At 38.3% G+C, this 17,018-nt stretch overlaps 1 protein-coding gene across 3 annotated transcripts; it reads left to right on the plus strand.

Annotated features, from left to right (window-relative positions):
• On the plus strand, nucleotides 1-14,170 carry RNF146 (ring finger protein 146). Of its 3 annotated transcripts, none has more exons than XM_060692211.2 (3): nucleotides 1-160; nucleotides 5,654-5,781; nucleotides 12,448-14,170. In XM_060692211.2, exon 3 carries the CDS (start codon nucleotides 12,449-12,451, stop codon nucleotides 13,493-13,495), a length of 1,047 nt encoding a protein of 348 aa, XP_060548194.2. In that variant the 5' UTR covers nucleotides 1-160; nucleotides 5,654-5,781; nucleotide 12,448; the 3' UTR covers nucleotides 13,496-14,170. The 3 variants fall into 3 exon arrangements, with proteins under 3 accessions (XP_060548194.2, XP_087738904.1, XP_087738905.1); XM_087882778.1 differs by having other exon boundaries at nucleotides 53-152; XM_087882779.1 differs by lacking the exon at nucleotides 1-160 and adding an exon at nucleotides 191-672.
• Nucleotides 14,171-17,018: the final 2,848 nt, after the last annotated feature.

Below are 17,018 nucleotides of genomic sequence, written 5' to 3' on the forward strand. Positions count from 1 at the left end.
GCGTCCTGACGTCAGCTCGGGTTCAAACGTTTGCTCGCGTCCTCACGCAAACGGGGGGGGGGTGTTGGGAGGGGAGAGCAGGGAGCACGCGCGCGCGCGCGCGCGGCGGCGCAGTTTAATCACCGAGCGAGTGGCAGCAGCAGCAGCAGCAGGTTCGGAGGTATTGGCCGGAGTCTTGACGGGTGGGGGGGGGAGAGGAGAGGAGACCGTTGGGGGTGGGAGGGGGGAAGGAGGAGAGATGAGTGCGGGACTGATTAGTTGATGGCCGCCTTATACGGGGGGGGGGCAAAATTTCCGGGGGGGGGGGTGGACTCCGGCGAAGGCAACTACCGCTGTGGGGCAGCCGAGGCCTCCTTGAAAGGAAAGCCGCTTCTCGCTTCTGCCTTGCCCCCCAACCCCCTTTCCTGGTCCTTCCGGGCAGCGGCAGACAAGACTCAAACAAAGGCCCCGGCGTCGTCGTCCCGCTCCGCGCCCTGAGCCGAAAGGACCAGGCCCGCGCGAGTCTGCCCCGAGTGCCCACCTCTCCCCCCCCCCGCACCATCAGTTTGTGGGTCGCTGATTGGGAATCCAACCTGCCCTTCTGCTTCTACTGCATCCTTCCCTCCGGCCAAGCGAACCTGGACGGAAGGGCGGGCTCTTCCTCCGCCTCCAAGCGCTCTTTTCTGGACAGCGGTTGTTTTTTTCTCTCTCCCCCCCCCCCCCCGTCACTCTGCGCCCGTCTTAATTTTTGACTTTGCAGGGGTGAATGTGCAACTCTCGCAAATGTTTTTTCTCTCGGTGTTTTTTGGGGTGGGGTGGGGTGGGGGGTGGAAAGAAGAGTCGGATGGTGGGTAAAAGCTTTTGTTGAAGGTTGTATATAGATGGAGATAGGATAGGATAGGATAGGATAAGAAGATAGATAGATAGATAGATAGATAGATAGATAGATAGATAGATAGATGATAGATAGATAGATAGATAGATAGATAGATAGATAGATAGATAGATAGATGAAAGAAAGAGAGAGAGGGAGAGGAAGGAAGGCAAGATTGGCAACTTGGTAGGATGATTGACGGTATGCAATTTCATTGGGGAAGCTTTTACCTCCCGACCTTTTTCTCATTGTTGGTACATTAAAAAGAGATAAGGGGTGGTTCACCTGAATAGTGTATAGATGGTAGTGGTGGGGAATATGTCCTGATTCTCCTGTTATCCCTGGCACCACCTTAGTGAAACAGGATAGAACAAAGAACTGCATTACCGAGAATATTTGATATTCCACTTTTAAGATTGTATGTTCCCTTTAGAAAATGGTTTTATGGATTTGCTACAGTTGCATTTTTCTTTTAAGGCTAGAAAATATTTGCAATATGAAATAAATGCCGTCATGTATGTATGTATGTATTTGGAAACATCCCAAATTGAGAGAAACTGGACTGCATCTGTTAGTATTTGTATGAAATAAGTTGAGCTACGATTGAAAAGCTGTTTGAAACTTGAAGCAGTAAATATTAGGTAAAAGTAACAAAATACTTAACAGCATACTATAAATGCATTTTCTCCTAAGTGTCTAGAAGTTAAATGAAAGCATCATAGGGAGGGATGACTTGAAATATATATATAATAAGAATTCCCTCCCCCTCCCTTGCCTCCCTCCATGCAACAACATATTTGATTTTATATTTACATATACATTCGTTGAAGAAATCAAGCTACTCCATGACATGTGGTATCCTCCATATAATTGTCAAATAACCTCCCAGATTTCCCAATGAGTATGCATCAAAGTCGGACACTTTTGATATTGTAGTTGAGTAACTACCGTGTTTTCCCAAAAATAAGACCCTGTCTTATATATTTTTTAACCCTGAAATAAGTGCTTGGCCTTATTGCCATGCGCTCAAAAGCCCGATTGGGCTTATTATCAGGGGATGTCTTATTTTGGGGGGAAACAGGGTATGAAGGCTGGGGAAGAGTGCTATAACTTTAAATATGCATGGGTACAATGGACATGTAGACAGGATCCACACCCTGCCTAAACCATGGTTGTCCAACCTTTTGCCTAGCTTGCCTTGAGTGAAGAGAAATGGTCTTGGCCGAATATAAAATATAATTAATATATATAAATCACATAATATTAAAAGTTTACGATGTTGTGGGGAAACATTATTAGCTGTCCAGGGCCACATGGAAACCATGGATTGTACATGCCTGACCTAAACATAATCTGCTCTGGATTTAGTTTGGGGTGTTATGAACCCAGCCTCTCTGGTTTATAAATATTGTTTTAGGTTTAGGTATACATAGCCATTGTGGTTTATTCAGTAATAAAGATTGATATAAGATGAATTGGCTTATACCGTTTGCAAACCCAACCATGCTCCCATTGGTAATGAAAATAAGTGCTTAAGTATCAAATTAATTAAATAATAAATGGGGAGAATGTTATCATGTAGTCTGGAAGCTATTAAAATGATTTATTATCCACTGTAAGTACTGGCTGAAGACAAAAAAAAAAAAAATGGAAGTGCCTGGATCCATAATCATAGATTTGACCTATATGATTGAAGAAGCCTCTATTATGAGAGGTTTGTCTGTTTGAAAGGAAGGAAATGACCTTCATCTGTGTGGTTCCTCAGCTATGTAATATACTCCTTTGAGAGTTTTATTTGGTCCTCATCTATTGTTCAGGAGATCTATAAAGCTGCATTTCTTTCAACAGACTCTATCTTTTTATAAATGGTTATATAAAGCTATATATTCTAAGGCACTTGAGTGCTTACCAGAATTAAAATGCAGATTATTATCAACTAGATCAATAAAAATAGAAAGCATCTGCATGCCTACTGCAGACCTTAGCTGTAGAAAATATAGTTCATTCTTAGTATTCCATTTTCCTAGTTTATGCAGTACAGATATGCTAATAGAAATTCCATATTATTCCTGGATTACGAAGTGTAAATTAGTTCCAGTCCTTGATGGCCATATCCTTACAGAACTATGAAAATAGAATTTACAAGAACTACTAAATTTCCCCTTTAGTTTAATATTTCCAACTTTGTAACTTGGCTGTTGGCCTTATATTCTCTTATCTTTTTAAAAATATAGATAGGGTAATACTGAGTTAGAGTTAGTTACTAGAACCATTTGTTAGTAAGCATTACAACATTAAAATATCTCTACAGTAGTGTGAGGGAATAGGCGAGCTGTTCCAGGAAGAAAGTAATCCCATTTAGTGCCAATCTTTACTTCTAATCCTGTGGGCCCATCCTAGGGGCCAGGTTATTGGACTGCTGGGGCAAGTGGCCTCAAGATGTTGATGGTGAATACCAGATGTGTCTATAAAGTCACAGTTTGGATGAACTGGCAAATCTGGCATGTATTATCAAAATCTGATTGGGTTGGGGAGCCATTACTTAGAAATTTACATCATCATGTTTTGGGCCCTCCACTCTCCATACTGTGGCAGGGTAGAATGATGACATTGATAATTAGGGACCCTTTTCTGGGATCAACAATGCTCCTGAGGTATTAAAGTGAGAATGGGTCATAGGAAGAAGGTAAGGATCTTGCTGTTTGGATCTGGTTAAGCTTAGGAGTTTATGGCATGTATCACAATTGTGGACTTACATGGCCCCCAAACATGTAAGTGATCATATATTAGATCTCATATTAGCCTTAAGAGATGTTAAAATTATTTGGATATTAAGAAAATGTCCTTTGCTTTTGTTGTGGTCATCTCACATACTGATTCAAGTTAGTTTGCCTCCCATGACTTATATGGGGCAGGAGTGATATAATGGTCTGTCTCAAGTGCCTTCTGATCTGAATCTCCAGCACAGAGATTTTAGAAAGAGAGCATCTGGTTTGCAGAGATTGCTGATCCTCAGATATTGAGCAGGCAGATTTGCCAAGTGTTTGGTGAGCCACAGACGCAGGAGGCAAGTCAAGAACTACATAAAATTTCTTGAAATCTTGGGATTTTATGGAACCTAGGAGACGCACCTTTTCTGTCATTGCCGTTGTTCTCCGGAACGATCTCTGATACATGAGAAGCCCCAATTTTGCTTGTTAGAAAAGCCATTAAGACCTGGTTCTTCCATGAGGAATTAGTGACCAGTTTAGTGACAGATTGCTCTGTTCTGTTGCTTAGTCAGCCTTATATTACTTACATGTTACAGATGTTTAATGTTAATGCATTTTTCTTTTTATGCTGTTTGCCATTTAGGATTATATTGTTTCAGTTGAGTGGCCTTATAAATCTTATTAATAAATAAATGAATTATTTCCAGTACCCTTCTTTCCTAAGCTGTTAACCTTAGGTTTGAAACGGGTGGGTTTCAAAACCTATTGCTACCAGCACACACGCGACTACCCGTTCGCCCGATCCAGGGTGAACGGGTAGCAACCCACCACTGGTTTGAAAGTATTACTTGAATATCTCATAATACAGCAATTTATAAAAGGATGAAAAACTAGGAATTGGCTAAACAAGTCATTATTGTGATTTGGTCAACTTCACAACTGTGATTGGTTTTTACTTTGAAATTCTATAATGTGTTTTTCTGATCTGAATCTCCAGCACAGAGATTTTAGAAAGAGAGCAATGTGAGACAGAAAAACAAAACAGCAACCGAGAGCTATAACTGTACTGGACAACAAATTATTGAGAAAGTGCTAAATATTAATGAGAAATACTGTACCTCCTGTCTATGTTGAAAATAATATAGAATTGAATTTAAAAAAAGAGAGTAATGTAAATTATATGATACATAAAGAACAAAGTGTTGCATTAAAAAAATAACATAATAGTAGGTCCTATTTAATTATATAAAAGTAGTACTGGATGATTTGAGTTAGGCTTTTTTTTTTTTTTAGAGAACAGAAATGCCTCAAGAAAAATATATATAACATTTGTTTGCTTCATACTAGTTATTTAAAACACATACACATACATGATTGTTAAGTAGTTCCATATAGTACACAAGAGACTTTAGCATGGAAAGCAATATTAAAGGGTGTTTTTAATTATATATATTTTATAATTAACCTTTCTGTAAGACTCGTCAGTTTCCTAACTTTATTTAGCTTCCTATATATGAGATAAGCCTAATTTATGCAGTAAAAATTCACTTAACAAATCTGACAAGGCAATTGAAAAACTTCATGAGAGAGAGAGAGGGAGGGAGAGAGAGAGATGCAAATGAAATGTACTATTTTTAGTTAGCTGTATTATTAAAAATAAGAACTACAAAAAACAGCAAATGTTTCAATTGGTAGCATAGGTTATCATGTTTTCCAAAAGAATATTGTGAAGGTAAAGCAGATGAAAGATAAGTAGTGATCAAATTAGAAAGGCATGAATATTGTACATTTCTGTTCTGTTCTGTTCTGTTCTGCAGGCACTGAGGTCTTTTGCTCTAGTATTACAGTAAAATATGTTAAAGAATGGAGCTTCTGTAGTGAACACGCAACCTAATTATAATTGAACAATATTGAAATTGCTGATACTTTTATTTTTTTCCTTATTCAATTTTTCTTTTGCCTAACTTTTTTGTTATAGCCATAAAGTATAAACCACTGAATACATGCATAGGAGATGAAATATAAATATATTTATAAGTAACTGACTACTTTGGTTTTAATAATACTTTATTTTGCTATTCTTTTTCAGTCGAACAGCAGCATGCAAGAATAAACTTATAATTGGAAAACAGAACATTCTGCTTTGATTAATGCATTTAAAGATGGCCTATTAATTTTACAACATGTTACAAGAATAGCTAATAATAGTAAGAAAAGGTAAGAATGTCAATATATTGTACCTACATTTTATTTCAAACATTTTTCCTGTTTTTGTTTTTTTGTTTTTTTTTTGTTAAAAAAGATTTTCATTGCTGTTTTCAAATATGAACCATTAAACATTGGCTTCAAGATTTCAATTTAAAAAATCCCACATAAACAAGATGCAAGGGAATATGATGAGAATAGAATATAGTAATGGATAGTTCAGTTTTCTGAATGAATAAAAAATGTTCTGTATGTGAATTGGAGAGTGTGTCAAAGCTCATAGCGACACCTGTCCTGTCTTGGTTGATTGTGAAAAATTACCATACTTTTCGGAGTATAAGACACACTTTTTTCCTCTCTAAAAGAGGGTGGAAATGTTGGTGTTTTTATACACCAAATACAGCCATTTTTGGCTTCCCGAAGCCCCACCCTGCATCTCTGTTTTCGTGCAAAAACAGAGCACGCAGAGGCTTTGGGAGGTCTGCAGAGTGCTCCTGTGGGCTGGTGAGGGCAAAAGCACCCCCATTTTTGTGAAAAACAGGCCCATTTTTTGAAAAAATGGGGTGCACAGAGGGTTTGTGAGGCCTGCAGAGTGCTCCAGGGGGATGGTGAGACAAAAACTTTTTTTTTCTTGCTTACTTCTTCGAAATCTTGGTGCGTCTTTTACACTGGGGCGTCTTATAGTCCGAAAAATATGGTAGTTAGTGTTGGCCTGATTAGTACTTGGTTGGCAAGTACCAAGAAAACTCATATAGGCAAGAAAGGCAAATTGAAAAATATGTCTCAAAAGACATATTTGAAGAATTTTAATTGCTTTACACAGCTCTAATATTTATGATATACTACAATATAGATATATATAGATGACAGACAGACAGACAGACAGACACAGACAGACAGACAGACAGACAGACAGACAGACAGATAGATAGATAGATAGATAGATAGATAGATAGATAGATAGATAGATTGATAGGAAGATAGATAGGAGAGAGAGAGCGCTGTTTGAACTCAAGTTTACACTGCATCTATAATCTGCCAGGGCTGTGACTGTTTTTGTTCAGATTTTTTTTTCACCCCAAAAGTGTTGTGACTTGAGGATTCATCTGTGACTTTTTATGATACTGTGAGTTAGTGGCTAATTATATTACTTCTCTCATTAAAGGTATATTGCTCAGCACTGGAACACACAGCCAAAATTAGATTTTTTCAGAAAATCAGGTTTTCATAGGAAAAAGATCATTGTTCAGCTACACTTACTCAGGTTTTAATCAATCTTGAAACAAAGGTCCAGATACAAAACAGTCCTTGAACTCAGAGCAAGGAGCAGACCTTAGTTGATCTGGATATTGACATCCATATATATTAGAACTTCAAGTTCACTACTTTTTCCAGAAAAAAAAATAGAGTCTGCCAATGGAAAATGATATTTTGTGTAGAACTGGATTAGGATTATTTGGAGACTAAATAGTTTTAGTATTTATCCTAGTTACAGCTGTACTTATTTTTAAATGTTCTTATCTTTAAGTGTTATTGAAAATCACCACCACAGACAATGATCTGTTGTCCTCTAATTACAAATGGAATTACAGTGTTTTTCTATATAGCTTTGATATAAAGAAAACTTTAGAATCCTCAACACAAAGACAAACGATGCATTCTTTTTTCCAACAACAGACAAGAAAAATGTTCAAGCTAGCTGTTTTCCAAATTGACAGCTAAACAATATGAACAGCTTGCTTAGCCATCTTATACATTTATTTCTCCATCTTTTATTGTTATGTGCTGTCATTCAGTATATAATCACACAGATAATTTGCAAAATAAATATAAATTGTTAAAATACAATAAACATGCAAAAATAAACCCCCATGACCTGAAAGGACTTTAAAGCGTTTGACAAGCCTTCCTGAGGAAACATGTCGATAAGTAGGATGCCCCAAGCAAGGGTAGAGAGCTTTTAACTAGTTTGCCATCTAAGAGAAGCATTACCTAAGAAAAGGACTTTTGAAGATTTTATTGCACTCATAAATGAACATGGAATGACATACTTTTTCATGTTCAACATTATGTAGGTCTCCAAAGATTAGTGTTGCAAATTGCATTTAAATGAACTGTTAATCAGCAGAAACCTTTTAGCAGAGGCAAGAATGTTTCTAATCTGTCCTAGTTTCTGCTGTATTTTTTATTAGTTGGAACTTTGAACAGTTTTTAAATAAATCCCCAAATGCATTATATCTATAATAATCTAACCTAAATATTGTCAACACATGGAAAATTGGGACTAGTTTATATCTGTTCAGCAGTTGCAGCAGATAATCTAGTCTTCTGTCAATAAAATGGGTTATACAAAGCCAATAAATTGCATACCTCTGACTTTAGGCAGAGAAATATTCAACTCCTCCACTCAGGACAGCACTACAGGGCACTACAGGTCAAAATAACTAGATGTAGGGACAGTTTTTTCCTTCATGTCATCACTCTGCTGAACTCCTAATTCTCACAGTGCTGTCTAATGTCTCTGTATATTTTGCCATATTGTATGGCTGTATTACAGGTAGTCCTCGACTTAAAATCACAACTGAGCCCAAAATTTTTGTTGCTGAGAGATTTGTTAAATGAATTTTGCCCCATTTTAAGACCTTTCTTGCTACACTTGTTAAGTTGTCACTGCAGTTGTTAAGTTAGTTACATGATTGTTAAGTGAATCGGGAATCGTCACCATTGACTTTGCTTGTCAGAAGGTTGCAAAAGGCGATTATGTGACCCTGGGACACTGTAACTGTCATAAATATTGAAGTGATGTCCCAGAGCCTGGAGGCCGTACGGATCTGGATGGGGAGGAACAGGCTCAGGCTCAACCCATCCAAGACCGAGTGGCTGTGGTTTCCAACGTCCCGATATAGTCAGCTGGTGCCATCGCTGACTATTGGGGGCGAACCATTGGCCCCCACGGATAGGGCTCGCAACTTGGGCATCCTCCTGGATTCACGGCTGTCTTTAGAAGAGCATTTGACGGCCGTGACTGGGAGGATTTTTCATCAGGTTCGCCTGATTCGCCAGTTGCGTTCCTTTCTAGATCGGGACTCCCTACGCACAGTCACTCATGCCCTCGTTACCTCTCGGCTGGACTATTGCAACGCTCTCTACATGGGGCTCCCCTTGAGGTGCACTTGGAGGCTCCAACTGACACAGAGTGCGACTGCGCGGGTGGTTATGGGAGCGACGTGGAGTTCCCATGTAACACCTCTCCTGCGCGAGCTGCACTGGCTCCCGGTGGTCTTCCGGGTGCGCTTCAAGGTTCTGGTTATCACCTTTAAAGCACTCCATGGCTTAGGACCTGGTTATTTACAGGACCGGCTGCTACCACCAATAGCCTCCCACCGGCCAGTACGCTCCCATAGAGAGGGGCTCCTCCAGGTGCCGTCGGCTGTCGGCCCCTAGGGGGAGAGCCTTCTCTGTGGGGGCACCTACGATCTGGAACGAGCTCCCCCCGGAGATACGGACGATCCCGGATCTGCGCACCTTCCTCCGCGCGCTTAAGACTCATCTATTTCCATCAAGCCGGCCTGGCCTAAATCTTCCCCCTTTTACATGTGGCAATTTTAAATTTGTTTTAATTATAGGGTTATGGGTAAGGCGTTTTAAATTGGGGAGCCATTTTGGATTTAATTTTCTTTTAACTGTATTTTAATGTTTATATTATATGTTTTTTTAATCTTGGCTGTTCACGAGTCCTTCGGGAGAGGGGGCAGTATAAAAATTTAATAAATAAATAATAAATAAATAAAATATGAACCAATTGCAAAGCATCTAAATTTTGATCACATGATCATGAGAATGCTGCAGCACTTGTAAGTATGCAAAAACAGTCATAAGTCACTTATTTTAGTGCTGCTGTAATTTTAAATGGTCACTAAATGAACTGTTGTAAATCAAAGACTACCTGTATTATTATTTATCTTTCTTATTATTTTCTTTATTCCCCTCTCTTATTGGTACGATTAGGATGATTATTATCATTACTTGGTTGCTTTACATGTACACTGAGAGCTTCTGCACCAGAGACAAATTTCCTTGTGTCTAAACTTACTTGGCCAAATAGAGTATTCAGTTCAATTCAATTCAGTACTACCTATGTGAACTATCCACTAACAACATTTATCTAGTCCATCCTTTATCTAAAGCATAAATTTAAAATGTGAAATTTCTACTTCATCTGAATCTAAATTTTTTTGTTGATTTAGGATTTATTAGATTTCTATACCGCCCTTCTCCCAAAGGACTCAGGGCAGTGTACAGCCATATTAAAACACATATAAATATACAAAATTTAAAACAATTTAAAATTGAATATATAAAAATTTGGCCCATAGATTAAAACACACATACACCCATTCTAAAATTCGTATTAGGCCAGGCCGGCTTGGTGGAACAAGAGGGTCTTCAAGGCGCGGCGAAAGGTACGCAGGTCGGGGATGAGACGAATCTCAAGGGGCAGCTCATTCCAGAGGGCTGGTGCCCCCACAGAGAAGGCTCTCCCCCTGGCGGTCGCCAGTCAGCATTGTCTGGCCGACGGCACCTGAGGACCCCTCTCTATGGGAGCGCATTGGCCGGTGGGAGGCTGTTGCTGGCAGGTTTTACCTTCAGGTTACATTTACCTGCTAAAAATAATGTGGAGGGTAATGAAATCCTTTTCAACCCATATAGTGTAACTCCCAAGAGCTGACTAGGCCTATTATTAGGCATACAAATACTGAAACCACTTAAAAATATGCATTGTTGCCACTTAAGTAATATATGCTGAAAGGTCCTGAGAAATCCCAAAATACCAGTCTAACTAGAATAAGGAAAAATAGGGCCAACCAGTTGTTAACTCAAGTAAAAATAGATAGATAATCACATCATCTAAAAGAATTTGATGATATAAAAGAAATGGTTAATTTTATTAACCATTTTTACACCAGTATATATATATTTAATAATGTTCAGGTAAATGTTCTCACTATTTTATAACAGTACATTTTGAGATTCCAAAAATTGAAGAAATGTTAGTGATACTCTTACTTGTCATGATTAAGAGTACCTTTAGCTCTTCGTTGCTCAAGAAAACATCTTGGTCTTACTGTTGTGCCAAATTAATTTAATACCAGCTTCGTTGATGGTATTAAATAATGAACATTAACAACGGGAATAGGGAGTTTCTAGGAAGAAAACTCAATGTCTTAAAAGTGTGAAAATAATCCAAGGTGTGCCAAAATTACCAAATGAGTGACATGATTTTCCAGATTTTGTTAGCTTATTTTCTTTTGGGGAGAGTTTTTAGAGCTAGCATTTGAAAGCTGTCTGCTTATTAGAAGTGTCCTGTGCCACGCTTACCTCCTCCCTACCCTGACAAAGCACGTAAAAAGATGTCCGTGCCATCTTTTGTATATCATTATCCCTACCCTTCTGTGTCCCACTGAAAGGTTTGGTAGCCATGTTGCAGCTTTTGAAATATTGTTGATTTCTGCTTTAAAAGCTTTTGCTTTTGCGGTTTAAGTGGATTTCTATTTACAGCAGATTAAATATTTGTTTTCTGGCTGCTTTTCTTTTCTGAATTCACCTATCATTGAAAACAGAAACTGAAGAGTTTTATTTCTTTTTAGCAGTTTCCTTCAATAGTCTGTGGTGAACACTATTTTTCCCCCTCATACTAAAATTAGTCTCTGTGTAAATGAATGATACTATCTCACAGAAGGAACGCTGCATCTTGTAGCTGAGCAATTTTTGCTGTCATAGAAAGAGATAAACAAGCGTTACTATGGCTGATTTTGATTTTGAGTATTTGGTGAATATGCAAGGAAGCAAATAGGGAAACGGTAAATGGAACTGGGTAATAACAATTAAATGTTCTGAGTTAAAACAGTTAACCAGCAAGAGGCATAAGCCAGCATTAAGTAATTTTTTCATTTGTCTTTTTATCTAAAGAAATGTATATGGCCCCTCCCATCTTTTGGACTACTGCCCACAATATACAAATACTGTTACGATGGCAATTATGGCTGGGATTTCCTTTGCTAAACAATGCTGTTGTAAACCACTTTGACATGTGACTGCATTGTATAGCAATGACAATTCTTTGCGGCCCCCATTGTTGTTGCTAAGTGACCACCTCCTTGCAACTAAAATTGCCACATGGGAGAGGGAGTGCCTGGTGGTACGGATGGCTAGGGAAGCATGATGTAAGCACAGTGATGGCTGCTGCCTATTGGGAGAGGGTGTGTGAATAGGTGGGGAATCGTGGCAACTTGCAACCTTCCCCTAATGACTTCCCTATTGACTTTGCTTATGGGAAGCTAGCAGGGCGGGTTGCAAATTGAAATCATGTTACTGCCAAACTCCGTAACTGTCGTAAGTGCAAACCAGTTGCCCACCTTGTGTGACAGTGGACACTGGAAGCTGGAACTTTGAGGAGCAGTCATAACCACCACTCACTTAGCGCTATTTTTGAATGATTGCTGACTGGTGGTTATTCAAGAACTATTTGTAACAACTTTCTCCTTGCCAGTAGATAGCATCACAGTCTAGAAAGTTCTGCTTCATTTTCAATCTTTTCAAACGATTCAGGTATTCTAAAACAGGATAAACAAGTGATGTTGTATCTCATCAAATTAATGTATTTTTGATTTTCTGTAGGATGGCTGGTTGTGGTGAACTTGATCACTCAATCAATATGCTTCCAACGAACAAAAAGACAAACGAATCATGTTCAAGTGCAACCCCATCTCTTATGGTTCCCGAATGTGCTATCTGCCTGCAAACATGTGTCCACCCTGTGAGTCTGCCCTGCAAACACGTCTTCTGCTATCTGTGTGTAAAAGGAGCTTCCTGGTTGGGAAAGCGGTGTGCACTCTGTCGGCAGGAGATTCCAGAGGACTTTCTTGATAAACCAACTTTGCTTTCGCCTGAGGAACTCAAAGCAGCCAGTAGAGGCAATGGGGAATATGCTTGGTATTATGAAGGCAGAAATGGCTGGTGGCAATATGACGAACGTACTAGTAGGGAGTTGGAAGATGCATTTTCTAAAGGTAAAAAGAGCACTGAAATGTTAATTGCTGGTTTCTTATATGTGGCAGATCTTGAGAACATGGTTCAGTATAGGAGAAATGAGCATGGACGTCGCAGGAAAATAAAACGGGACATAATAGATATTCCAAAGAAGGGAGTGGCTGGGCTTAGGTTGGACTGTGACTCTACTGCTATCAATCTAGCAAGAGAGAGCTCTGCAGATGGTGCAGACAGTATACCACCGCTAGGTGCTGCTGCTGCTGGGCAGCCTCCAGCAACCGTTATACCCCTTCCTACACTAGATGGTCAGCTGACGAGTCCTGCAACACCATCACCTGAGGACAGTACTCTAGAGAACTCTCTTGCCAACTTGCAAATCAATGGAGACAGTTTGGTTGAAAGGAGCCATAGGGGTGAGGGAGAGGAAGACCATGAATCACTATCTTCTGGTAGGATGCAAGTTATTGACACCTCCATAGAGGAAACAGAATCGGATGCTAGCAGTGATAGTGAGGATTTGTCTGCCCAATTTCAGCTGCCTGTACCCTCTGCTCAGCAGAGACACCTGAATGGAAATCAGCCAGCCTTGGATAGACCAGTGGCAGGCAGTGGGGTGGGAAATACCACTGTGAGATCGAGAAGGCCTGATGGACAGTGCACAATAACAGAAGTCTAATTCTAGAGCCATGGTTTTAAAATTCAGTCTTATACCTGTACATTTTGTCTGTATTGACATTGCGCTCCAGCCTAGCAGTCTTATTTTAAAGTGTTTCCGTATGAGAAGAAGGGGAAGAAAGGAAACCTGATCATCTAACATTAAAAGCTGTCTCTTAATTTGTCTGGAACACTGAACATTTAAAAATCTGGGCATGTGTTAATGGTTTGGAAGCTGTTTAGCAACACTCAGTTTTGTAAAATGTCTGCTTTTATTTTGTAGTATATGCCCTCTCCATATTAAAACCCATCCTCCTTTTTTGACAAATGTATATTCACTGTACAACTTGGAACTGTTATTATTTGTTGCATTAAGTATCTTAAGTAACTATCTGCATGGATTGATGTATGGAAGGAATATTAAAACTGGAAATGATCAAGAGTCTGGAAATGTGCAAGATGCTTAATTTTAACATAAAATAGTTGTGACTCCTGAAATTCAGATGTTTTACTGAAGCTGAGAGATAAATCATCCTGAAAATGAAATGTAAAATAATTTCTGTTGCAGAGTTTTGCTTGTAAAGAAGTCATGGTGTCTTCATTGGCTCTCTGTCTAGTCCCTGTAGCTTGTTTGCGTCTTTCTTGTGTCGTTTTTGTTACAAGATTTATAATTTAATAAACTACATTTTATCAACAATCTTAATTGAACCCATGTCACACTAAAGACATGTCTTGAAAGAGGTATATGCACTGCCTTTGTTTGGTTAATAGAATAACAAAATGCACTGCAGAACAAGATGACTAGAATAAATGTTGAGCAGAAAAATAAAGATGCACAATAAGCTCCTATGGAAAGATGATTACAATAGTTGAAGAGAATGATAGAAAAGGCACTGTAACATTTGCTTCTCCTAGTTTCTCTAAAACAGGATGCTAGAAAATTATTTTTACATTGAAATTATCAGAATTTTGTTTTCACTTAGCGTGTTATTTAAATTATGTTTTACCAGGAATTGTTTTACATGTATTTACAATAGAACCAGATTGGTCTAGTGGTTAAGACACCAGGCTAGAAACTAGAAGACACTGTGTTATACTCCTGCCTTACATATGGCTAGGTACCAGCTGGCTAGGTAACTTTGGGACACTCACACTGTCTCAGCCCAGCCCACCTCACTGGGTTGTTGATATTTTGAAGAAAAAAGGAGGAAATATTAGATATGTTCACTGCCTTGTATTAGTTGTAAAAATAATAAAGGCAAGCTAAAAAATAAATTAAAAACCCTCTAATAATTCAGCAGCATAATTAAATGATTTTTTTAAAGTAATATAGTTGAGAAGTCCTAGCATGCAATGGGCCACCTGATTATAGCTTAATCTCAAAGTACTGTAGTTGTAGTTGCTTTACCGAGATATATTGCAATACATATAAAAATATGTACTTTGTATTACGAGCCCATCAAACGTAGGTTGAACAAAACGATTCCTAATAACTGAAAGTAATAGTGTCTGAAGCTCCATAATTATTTTTTTGATGCACTATGTGTGCTACTTCTATCCTAAAATTTTGTTTAAGATGGCAATCTGGTAAATGTATTTAATTCAGGAATTAAATTTCCAATACATGTAGATGAAAACAGGAAAAATATAAAATTATTCAGACAATAGAATAAGTTCATATTAAAGTAGCAGTTCCTGAGTTCCACCCATTATTACCTTACAGCAATAGCAGTAAACCAGAATTTAATGATTAGTCTGCAGATTTCTAAACACTAATCACCTACCCCAAAATTTCCTTACCCAACTTGCCCAGTTATTACACCTAGAATAGTTGGCTAGTGCAAACATCATTTACTTTAACCTCTGCAGTAATAAGGAGAGATACTCCAGCCTTCTCAAAAAACATAATGTTTAGATTACAACATTTTAACCCTTAAGAGGTAAAAATATTGGCCTGGGATACACTAGTATCCCAAATCTGAATCTACACTTTCCTTATTTTGTATCTTCCTCCAGGATGATGCAAAATTATCCATGAAGATCAAGCAGGACAAAGATCTCCCCATAAAGATACAGTATGTTTTAACCCATATATTAAACAACATAGTCTCTCACACACATCTATAAAAGCTAGTCTGGATTTCAGGCACAGGAAAGCAATTGTCACATACCAAGGGACATGAACCATAGCTCTTAAAAAGTTTAGCCAAGTTGCTTCTAAACATCTTAAGAGTTTTGTAGATACAAGATTATATGCAATAGATCAAGATGCTCAATACTTTAAAAAACATTAAAACAGATACATAATTATTGTTTCTTTTATTAGCAAATTTGGCTCATCAAACTGCACCAGTTCCTACTCTACTTGCCAATAACCAGGAAACCTGAGCAATGGAGTTATTTAAATAATTTATTTCTGCCCATAGATCTCCTTTACAGAATTAACACAAAACATTTAAAGGTTCTGAACAATTACATAATTTGTATTCTTTTTTTGCTCACATTCACAAGAAACTTAAATTTTAATATTAAATATTTAATATTAATTATTAATGTTTACTTAACACATCATGTGAAATAGTTTTATGAGACTAGAGACATAATAGACTCCAATTAAAAGTAGACATCCCAATTATGTATTTTACCAAAGAAAATATCTGACTCGCGAACAACTGAATGTGCTTAACTGATTTTTAAAATTCTCCTTTCCATATCTCAATTTTTACTAGTGAATTAGTGAGTATGCAATCAAGAAATAGATGCTCAAATCTGCTTACGAGATAGTACCAGGCCTTAATTTCAACAGATTCATCAAGGCTACTGCAATAAACACAAGTCTGCAGAGATCAGTTCCCAGCTGTAGATGTTCCCAAATTGCTCTAATGTCCTTAACTATATGTTCAATTTTAATTAGAATAGTGAATGATGGAACATAGTCCTTCCCCCCCCCCACCCCCCGTCCAGAGGGAAGGTTAGATTTTTTTATTTTGGTATCACATCTTGTGAACTAAGAGAACAAAACCATCTCCTGCTTCGGAGGCCTTGCCACTTTCATGCTTCTGCCTGCAGCTGGGAAGAGCACCTACTCTGATCTCAAGAAAAGTATAGAAATTAGGTACTTAATAAAGGCACGTTCAGCAAAGAAGTCCTTTTCTTCAGCAAAAGCAGTTAACATAGTTTAACAGAGGTCTGTTAAGGCAATCTAGATTGATGAATTCACCCACTACTTCAAACTTTGATATCTAAGGACTAGAGCACAGCTGTAACCTTACATACAACCTTACATTTTAACTTTTAGGAGGAAGTTCAATGGAATATACTGATACATCAGGGTAGATATGTATGCGGCTGTGTTGTATGCTGTGTCAGCTAATAAGCAAAGACATTACTCCCTCAACAGGTGCCTAGATTGTTGAATGTACTATTCTAGTTTTAAGCTTATTCATCAAAATTAATTTTAAAGTTATGCAGTTGTTTGGATTTGATTTCCAAGTTTCCTGTTTTCTGAGTCCTTCGGAAAACAGGAACCCAACTGCTACACTATG

This window comes from Pantherophis guttatus, chromosome 1 (genome assembly GCF_059756535.1).
Source record: "Pantherophis guttatus breed Tessera chromosome 1, ASM5975653v1, whole genome shotgun sequence".
In the NCBI taxonomy this organism is placed as follows: Eukaryota; Metazoa; Chordata; class Lepidosauria; order Squamata; family Colubridae; genus Pantherophis; species Pantherophis guttatus.

Excerpts from the sequence above, each read along its gene's own strand:
- RNF146 (XM_060692211.2), top strand. The coding sequence starts at position 12,449 with ATGGCTGGTTGTGGTGAACTTGATCACTCAATCAATATGCTTCCAACG.